The 10,324-nt window shown below is 37.4% G+C and overlaps 1 protein-coding gene across 1 annotated transcript; it reads left to right on the forward strand.

The window, feature by feature from the left end:
* The first annotated feature begins 7,968 nt into the window (after positions 1-7,968).
* LOC106054333 (uncharacterized) lies at positions 7,969-9,749 on the forward strand. The gene is made up of 2 exons (XM_056044538.1): positions 7,969-8,757; positions 9,639-9,749. The coding sequence occupies exons 1-2, from the start codon at positions 7,969-7,971 to the stop codon at positions 9,747-9,749; spliced, it is 900 nt and encodes a 299-aa protein (XP_055900513.1).
* Positions 9,750-10,324: the final 575 nt, after the last annotated feature.

Raw genomic sequence — 10,324 nt, forward strand, 5'->3', positions numbered from 1 at the left:
ATATAACATAAAAAAGTAAAATGCAATTACCTGCAGCCATACATAAACACATGGTGTAGAACCAGACACGAACAGGGAGTGGAGACGACGTAGGTCCAGTAACATACGGACATTACAGCGACAAGAAATGCCGGTCGAATGGACAGTGCCCACGTTGGTCTGCCTTGTCATGCGCGGACACAAGGTGCCATCTAGGGTGAAGGGTCACGTGGATATCGGGGTGGCCGGTGTTCTCTAAAAAGATATCCACTCCACTACAGAGCCCCTAGCTTGAAACGACCCGTCCCGGGGCGTTTAGCCTAGTAGGTTTCTGAAAACCGAAACAACTGTTTCTTGTCAGTGTCTTCTGGAACGACAAACATCTTTCCAGTTTGTAACGTGCTGGTTCCATCGGTCATACAAAGTGGTCTGTCTTCCTCTATCCATAATGTCTGGGAAGCTGTAGAAAGTGTGATAGGGAGCAGTGAGCGAAATCGTCTTTGTGGCTGGTTAAAATGCTTGTAGTTTCTTCTTTGTCTATCTGGCCTCCGGACTCTGTTATGCCTGTTCTTGTTTGGCTGCCCAGAGTTAAAGTTTCTATTTCTCGATGTTTGAATTGAGTGACTTGCATCTGTATTGTACATTGCATCAGCTTGTTGCTCATTGGTTCGTTGTTCTACTTGGTGGGTTGGCTGTGAAACAATGGGTTCACTGTTGCTCACAGATTGAACCTCCGCTGTGAGTTGTGGTGATTGCTGACAGTGACGCCTTACATGTCCAACTTCCCAGCACTGGGTGCAGACTGGTGATCCATCATCAGTGTATGGGAAGAATCCTCTCTTCGTCTTTGACCATACAAGACCCGGCGGTGCTGTTGGTCGAATTCTGTTTTGGTTGCCATGTTTCGTGTGTCTTTGTGTGGGTCTGCGTTGACTATGTGGTTGACTAGAGAGTGGGTTAGTTGAACTTGGCAGACTGTTATAGCCTGACCCCTTTATCTCTTCAAGTTGCTTCTCTAACTTGGCCAATTTCGCTAAGAGAACCTCAAACCACTGCTCTTGGGCTCGAGCTGCATCTTTGTTCTGGTTCTCCAACTTGAACGCATTGTTTCGTAGCGTTTGAAAGCTTGTCTGGGGATGTTGCACTATGAACTTAAACAGCTCTCTACGTAGGTCAGGATCACTGATTCCATAGGCAAATTGGTCCCTCAATCTTTCCTCTTTGAAACATTCTATGCCTTCTCTTTGTTCTTGTCGGATAGCCGTTGTGAACTCCTTAAATAGTCGGTGAGAAAATTCAAGAAGTGACTCGCGTCTTCTCTGCTGCGACATCAGAAATGTAATCTCTGCCTCTCGCACAGGTATGATTACTTCAAACGCAGAGGTAAGTGCATCGAGCAGAGCTTCTGGATCACTTCTGATATGAGGTGGCTGAAGATCTACCTCTACTCTAGCTGGACCACTTATATTCGCAATGATGGTTGCTGTCTTCTCTTGAGGCGAGAGGTAAGGTCGAAGTTCCCATAGATCTCTAATTTCTCTGACGAAATCTTCAATTGAAACTTCATCATTTCTGCCTTCCCCACTGAAATGTCTAATTTTTCTAGCAGGTTCTATGATGTAGTGAGGGCGCTGACAGGCCAGTTTCAATGCCTCAAGTTCAGCTTGTAGTCGAGTCAACATCCCCTTAGTGACACATTCCATTCCCTCCGGCTCTCCTCCACTGCACATGGGACCCATGTCTCTCCCCTTCACTGAACTAGGTTCCACCATATTTCCCTCCATCTGGCTGCAGGTCTTAAGAAACTCTAACAATAATAGTAACCTAATAACGAAATCTATCTCAACAGAAACAATGTTCAAGCGAAGTAAAATCACAATTAAGAAAATATAAGCAAATTATATTAAAATAAACTAAACTAAATCTAACTACCCTGAAACAAAAAGAAGAAAACATAAAATAGAAAATATTTGAAAGTACAGAAACAGGAATAAACTAACTGTTACTTGTTGACATCTACGTCTGGTTGTCACTTTCTTAGTTTCGGTTGTCAGGAAGCAGATTCTGAGACGTCTTCTGATCCCACAGTGTAGTCTCTCTTCCTGACCCCACTCGTGCTACCAAGTTTCTGTGGTGGGTTTGGCACAGAACAAACTAAAGGACAAGGCGACTCGTAGGGCGATTCAAAACTGTTTATTATACATTAAAGACCTGCCAAAGGCAAACATAAAACATAATAACTAATGAGCATTAACTAAAAATAATTAATAAGCCTAACTGGTTAGACCAAGTTGCACACACAACATCAAAGTCTAAATATTAAATCTTAACAAAAAACGAAAAGAAAATCATATAGTGTAAGCCAACCATCTCTTATACAAACACAAGAGAGATATGGAACACCCTTAACATTATAAAAAATAAAAGACAATAACAATTAAATAGAACAACTGGTTCATAAAAGCCAGTATCCACACACTGGTTGTAGAATTAGATTAACAAGATGGACATTTAACATTCTATATAGGATCTAATTCGTATGGTATACTAAAGGTACACAATTCAACAAATGGAAACATTTACATACTGATTTCCTAAAAATAACGATAGTCCAACAATATGGACGAAATCCGGGGATAGTGATATTCTATGTAGACTACTAAATAAAATTACAATATAACATAAAAAAGTAAAATGCAATTACCTGCAGCCATCCATAAACACATGGTGTAGAACCAGACACGAACAGGGAGTGGAGACGACGTAGGTCCAGTAACATACGGACATTACAGCGACAAGAAATGCCGGTCGAATGGACAGTGCCCACGTTGGTCTGCCTTGTCATGCGCGGACACAAGGTGCCATCTAGGGTGAAGGGTCACGTGGATATCGGGGTGGCCGGTGTTCTCTAAAAAGATATCCACTCCACTACATATGTTTGTAGTACCTTATTGTCGGTAAACTTTATTTCACTTGCACTATTTTTTTTTAAAGTAATAGTATGCTTTAAGCGACCAGAGAATGGGTTTTTGACCTCAGACTACAGGAAAGCCCCGGAGTCAGCAAGAAGCCCTAGCTGGAAATAAGAAAAGAGTGATTTTTTAAAAAGGATTTGTTAAAATAAAAATTGAGAAACATTGACAGTTGTTAAGCTTTTTTCGATCTTTCTGAGAATGGTAACATTAGAGGTGACTCGCAAGGACAATGTCCAGCTGTGGTATTACCTTTTCGTGCAGATGTACTGGATGAAATATGACACAAAAAAACTGACAGATTGAAGGTTTTATTAACTATTTACAAAGTGATATCTAGAGACCTTTGAAATGTATCTCTTTTAAAGTCACGCAAACTTAAAACGTAGAAAAAACATAACTCTTTAAAAAATGAAACAATTATTTGTTAAACATTTAATAATTTTGCACTCAAAAAACTGCTAAGACTCTGCTATTAACAACGACATATTTTGATATATATGAACAGTTTTATATTGAAAATTACATGTGAACAGTTATCTCCTTTTTCTACTATTGTTCAACACACACACACACACAAAGAATAAAAAACTTTCAAAAGATTTTATTTTAAAAGAATATTTAAGTCCTTTAAGGTCATAAAGGCTAACAAAGACCTTCCTTCAGGGAACAGTACCAGGAAGAAGGAAAAGGGGCAGAAAGAGAAAGCGAGGGGAAGACAAAATAAAAGAATGGACGGAACTGAAAGGCAAAAGAAAAGAATATAGATGCCCCTACGGGTCAACAGACTAAAGGATAGTGAAGGTGAATGTGAAAGTTCTTGCGGAAGTGGTGTGTGGGTGGGTATCATGAGCTAACTGTCAAGGTGGATTTTACGGATTTATCTCAGGGGTTGACATAACCACTCCGTGTTCCTCACCTCAAAAGGCTAATGCAGTGATCAAAGAGCAACAGCAAACCAGACTGCATAACAACTGAACAGTGAATAAATGGTTATTCAAACTGAACAGTGAATAAATGGTTATTCAAACTGAACAGTGAATAAATGGTCATTCAAACTGAACAGTGAATAAATGGTCATTCAAACTGAGCAGTGAATAAATGGTTATTCAAACTGAACAGTGAATAAATGGTTATTCAAACTGAACAGTGAATAAATGGTTATTCAAACTGAACAGTGAATAAATGGTCATTCAAACTGAACAGTGAATAAATGGTCATTCAAACTGAGCAGTGAATAACTGATCAACGATTGTTCAACAAGACCAATATTTAATAATAAAGCTCAATGCAAAAAAAAAAAACAATTTTCTAAACATATACAAATCATAGGTACTTCAATAATGCATTGCTTATTATACAAATAAACACGCCTCACGCACGCACACTCAATGTCGGCCAGACGGCTCGGTAGCTTCTAATACTATGATACGACTCAAGAATCAGTCACAGCTCCAAGGGTGAGCTCAAGACTACACTCTCCACCATAGCCCCAAGCCCCACACCCTGAAACAATAGAATAACCGAGATCTAGCGATGCCGTTACATCACAGGATTTTTCATTAGTAACACCCGTACCGACATATCAACCTATTTACTACATTTATGTACTCACGTACCGTTAAAACGGGGAAACAGATAATGCCAAGAGTAAATGTTTTTATCTCTTTATTGATTCTCCATCTCTTGTTATGTTTGACTCCAGGTATTTGAATAAGTCAACTTCTTTTTAAGTTTGACTATTCAACGTATCATATCTTATGAAATAGAGCATGGGCGTAGGGGGGGTAGAGTTTGGGGTTCAAACCACCCCCGAAAAGAAATACCACCCCCGCAGTAGGGGGGGGGGATTTTGTGACTGATGTTTTACTTTGAATTTGTTTAGTTTAGGTGAGATTTTGCCCCAGCTCAGCTAAAAGGTGGTGGTGTGTGTGTGTGTGGGGGGGGGGGGTTTGAGGTTAAAATCCCCCTTAAAAGGTTTTGAGGTAAAAAAAAACACCTCTTCAATGAAAAAAAAATTCAAACAGTTACCTAATTCTATCAGCGTAGCCAGAGGGGTTTTTGAGTTTAAAACCCTTCTCTAATTTTTTTTTTTTACGACGAAACACCTTCTTCAATATAAGACTAAACCATACAACAGTTACCAAATTATATGAGCGTAGCTGATCTCCGTCTCGACAGGTCTGGGAAATACATATTCTCGACCTGTATGGTGACATGTATGCACTTCGCAAAGACAGCAGGGTTTCTGTCCAGGGCTTTTACAAGAGAGGATTTAAGCCTCTCAAGCCCTCACTCAAATGGAGTTTGATGATGATGACAATGATCAGCGTAACCAAGAGGGTTTTTATTGTTTAAAAACCCCTCCAGAGAGCTTTAAGTTTAAAACCCACTCCAGATGGTTCAGTGTTTAAACCCCACTAGAGATAGTTTTGTGTTTAAAAACCTCTTCTTAAATATTATTTTAAGGCAAACTACAGTCACCAAATTCTACGAGCGTAGCTAACGGGGTTTGAGTTTGTTAAAAAAACAACTTTAGAGATTTTTTTAGTTTGAGGCTCCTAAAAGGATGATTTTGACGATAAAACTTCCCTCTTCAATATAAAATCTAAAGCGGGGTTACAAATCTCTACCAGTCACTGGGTTCCAGTAATAAAGTGCAGTTAAAAGTAGAGTTGGTTTTTGAATTAAACTTTTTAAATAACAGGATAATGCACTGTAGATTCCTTAGAATATGCATTTTCTTTTGTTTTAAATAAAAAAAAAAGTTCTTGGCGGAGGGACTCCGCCCCGAACCCCACTAAGGAAACTGACAGCTCTCCCCCAGATCACCAGGCTGTCAAGAGTAGGGTGTCTAGGCTATTTCCACTAACTCCAGGAGGGACCTATACTAGGGTACAATAAACGTGTTCCGAAAGAATGAAGCGTTCGAATGTAATAAAAATTAATTACGCGTACACACACACACAAATATGTATAAATGGCACAGGGGGGGGGGCGAATCTCCCTTCCCTTCGAAAAAAATCCTGGCTACGTCCATGAATTGGAAACTTTACTTTAAAAAAGAAGATAATTACGCCCTAAAGAATATAAAAACTAAAGAAAAGATCTATCAAAAAACATTTTAAAACATTTAAATGAGTATTTTATTTAATAAGATTGTTAATAAATGGAATAAATTATTACTAATGAGACATTGCAACATTTCTTTATCTTATAAATGAATTTATATGCACATTTTTTCGTATCAATGCACGAGTTTATAAATAAAGTCAGAATTTAACTGAGGAAGTATGTTTACTGTATTACTGAAGTTATTGATTTAAAAGGAGTGTATTTTTATAGAAAGAATTAATTGCATAGTAATTTTTAAAATATCAGCAAAATCAGACTGATGAGCTCCCTGGTCATGGTCACTTTCTTATATGCTTGTTAGTCTTGGACGCTGACTGCAGAGCTCGAGAGGAGGATCCAGGTAATGGAATTGACATGCTACAGACCGCATCACAAACCAAGACATTACGGACAGGGTTACTGCAGCAATTGGACCCCATAATGGCCTGCTAAATATGACCAAAAAAAAAAACGCTAAAACTAAAACTCTTTGTCCATATTACAATGTCTTCGGGGCTCGCAAAGTGCAAAATCAGTGAAAAAAAGCAACAACAAAAAAACAACAACAACAGAATACTAGTTTGTGGTGGAGATAGCTCGAGATCGTTCAATCTTCCAACCAATGTTCATATGATTTGATATACTACTTTGCACACTGTTAAATTCTTTTGTTGGGAGTCCTGTTACGATGTTTAGAAACATTTCTCCCGACACCAAACAACCTCAGAGACCATTTGTATTTCTTGATTTTTTTCTGAGTTCTTTACAACAAGCAAAAGGCATAGATCTTCAGTCTTACATAAAGTCCAAATCTTCATAGTTTTTTTTTTCGTAACTCAAATGGTCAGGAAAGGTTTGTTATTTAAAAAAAAAACAAATTAAATGAACATAAATGCCATAATCAATTAATCTACAGACACTACTAATGTTTTGTTTTTTTTAAACGCAATTGTGAAGGAATTTGAACGTATGCAATATAAGGTTTATCGCACTCTCACACATCTTCTTTGTGATTGAAGAGGTATAGAATTGATGAGAAAATACTTGAAAGGAAATAATCTTAATAATTTGTTTTCTTTAGATTATACTATTGACAAAAGCTGTATTTAAACTTGGATCATTACATTGATTAAAAATTAGGCTGCCTGCTTATTTACATATGTTGACTTTCCATTCATACGCTTTAATGGAACATACGCCAAAAAAAAAAATGTCGATGACTTGGTTTTAAACTTTTTTGCCTAAAGGTGGAAGATTTCCAGTAAAAACAATGTCTTTCTTTCCTTATAGCATCAAATTAATTCACTTAGAGTGATTGCTTCCAGTCGGGAGAATAGAGAAGATTGCAGATCGTTATAGTTATTAGCCAACATAGAATCCGAATATTTATTATATTATTAAGTTTTTTAAATGTATATTTATATATTGAATTTTTTAATTCAAAAAAGTACAGCGCTTTGTTTAAGGCATTCTATTGTAATTTAAATTTGTATGTCAATTTTAGGCCTGAATAGTAGATTGGTTGTATTAGACAAAATTGTTAGAAATAAAACAACATTTAACTAAAATACATTTCTCAAAAGTTCCCAACGCCACGTCAGTAAGAAATCTAGACATTTGTTTTTTAATGAAGATTTCTATAACCAAAAAAAAATCTACAAATATTTTTGTAAATTGAAGAATAATATCTGTTTGGAAATAGTCTCGAAATATTTATATATTCGATGGAGATAAAGATCAAGCAAGTTATGGATCGATGTTGGAGACACTAAATTACAAAAAGAGAAACTTATGCCCACAACTGATATAAAAATAATCTGGGAAAATATTCACCAAATCGCAGGAGGCAGATTTTCGAAAAACGTAAAATCTACTTTGATTATTAAACTCAATTGTAAAACTCATGGCGGAAATAAACACTTCTAGTCTATTCTACGACCATTACCAGGAGATCATCAACTGGGAGATATTAAGTCTGGTCAACAATTCAGTTCTCTGCACTTTAATTGGACTCACGGGGCTAGTGGCCAATGTGATCAACATGCTGGTCTTTGTGCGTCAGGGATTGAACACCTCAATGAATATCAGCTTCTTCTCTACGGCTATCTCAGACATTGTACGTATACTTTCAGTGGAGTGGGCCAATATCTGTTTTAACCCGTATATAGAAGAACTTCAGATTTCTATTATGTTTGACTACCTCTTCTATGTTACTGGCGGATGGGCGTCAATCTGTGCCTGTCGTATCACTCTTCACATCAATCTTTATATTACGGTGGAGCGATGTCTTTGCATTGTGTTTCCATTGACAATAAGGAATATTATCACCATCACTAGAACCAAGATGGTTATCTTTCTTATTTATTTCGCAAACGTTCTTACATTGGTGCCAGAGTATATGACTGTGTATCTTGCTTGGGTATATGACGTCAAGACCAATACCACAGTACTTAGCGTTGGGTTTAGAGATTACGGAGTGCGGACCAAAGGAGTCACTTTCATGCTGCATGTCTTTTTAATCGTGATTAGTTTGTTCTGTATCATCGTCATGACAACCGTGCTTGTGTTGCAGCTTCGACGTCAGAGAAAATGGCGGATGAAAAACTCCAGCAACAGCTTTTCGAAAACAACCTTGACCTTGCGTGATAGCAAAGCTGCTGTGCTGGTCATCACCATGGCCACTACTTTGGTCGTTTGCTACATTCCTATTGTTTCGCTTTCACTGGTCACAGTCTTCGTGCCAGATTTTTACATTGGAGGAAAATATTTTTTATCCTTTAAAGAATCTTGGGCTTTGGCTTTCTTATCTGGAATCATTAATTCAAGTTCAAATATAATTATTTATTATAATATGAGCTCCAAATTTAAAGAAACCTTTTTAAAACTTTTTGGCCGTGAAGTAAGTAATATAAAAGAAATTTAACTAGATGTAATGATTGAACGGGACTGAAATAGGTTCATTAATTTTCTAGTTTAAAATAGTTATGTCAAGCACTCAAAACAAGGACAACAATTTTATGAACATTAGTGTTGAAGGCATTGTAAAAAGCGTGAAAAGAAAATTAAAACATAAGAATCATTTGTTCATCTGTTTTCTGTTAAGATAAAACTTCATTAGATAATTCTCATATGCCTATGCCAGATATTAGGAATTAGGTGGCCACAGAAAAGATAACTACTAACGATTTGCGGGAGAGAACTAGACAAAAGCCTATAAAAAAATGAAAATTGAGCTGGATAGGGCACACCCTGCGAAAACCAGCTACCAATGTTGCAAGGCAGTAACTTGACTGGAACCCACAAGGAAAGAGGAAAGTGGGCAGACACGAGCAAACCTGGCAGAGGTCAGTCATCTGTGAAGCTGAGGGTACTGGAATGACATGGGAGCGGACGAAGAAAGCTGCTCAGAACCGAGTATGGTGGAGAGGTGTGGTTGCGGCCCTTTGCTCCCCTGGCAGTACACAGGATTAAGAGGAAGAGAAGAAGATAATTCTCAGTTTTTTTTTAAATCTACTTCGACAATGGGACCTTGAACGTACACAAACTCTATGAACACATCTCTGGGTTTTCCAGGCTCTCAAAGAAATATCTTCAGGGAACAGTACCAGGAAGAGGAAGAAGAGGAGGACGGAGAAAGTGAATGGAAGACGACATCAAAGAATGGACAGTGCTGTCAGTGAATGAGATTCTATCCAAGGCGATGGGCAGAGAGGAATGGAGAATCACAGTTGACAGATGTTGTGTGGTGCCCCATCGGTCCTGCAGACTAAGGGATAGGTGAAGTTGAAGAGTCTTGTTCTAGCCGAATTTCATTCAGCCAAAGAAAATACTGGATTGGAACGGAAAATTGTATCTTTGTAACAAGTTACAGAAAAAATAAAATAAAAGTAGTAACATAGAATTTATTTTGTTTGTAATCCATACAAATACGTTTTTGTAAAAAAAAATGTTTTTCTGTAATTGTTTTGTGTGTGTGTAGAAAACTTTTTATAAGACTTAACAACATTACAATGTTATTGCGCAAAAACCCTAAGCCTCTACCCAAGAAAGGCATATTCAAGCTCAGGTCTTGCTTTGATTGATAAAACTGTAATATTGCAATAAAATTATTCTAGTATCAGAGTAATTGCTTTTAATAATAATTTAACCCAATCTTCCGAATGTGCCTTGTAGAGTAATGTTTCTAATGTAGACTAGATCTTTATTTATATCTAATAGAAATGAAGTATAAACTGATTTTATTTTTCTGCATAGATCTA

This window comes from Biomphalaria glabrata, chromosome 10 (genome assembly GCF_947242115.1).
Source record: "Biomphalaria glabrata chromosome 10, xgBioGlab47.1, whole genome shotgun sequence".
NCBI classification, from domain to species: domain Eukaryota; kingdom Metazoa; phylum Mollusca; class Gastropoda; family Planorbidae; genus Biomphalaria; species Biomphalaria glabrata.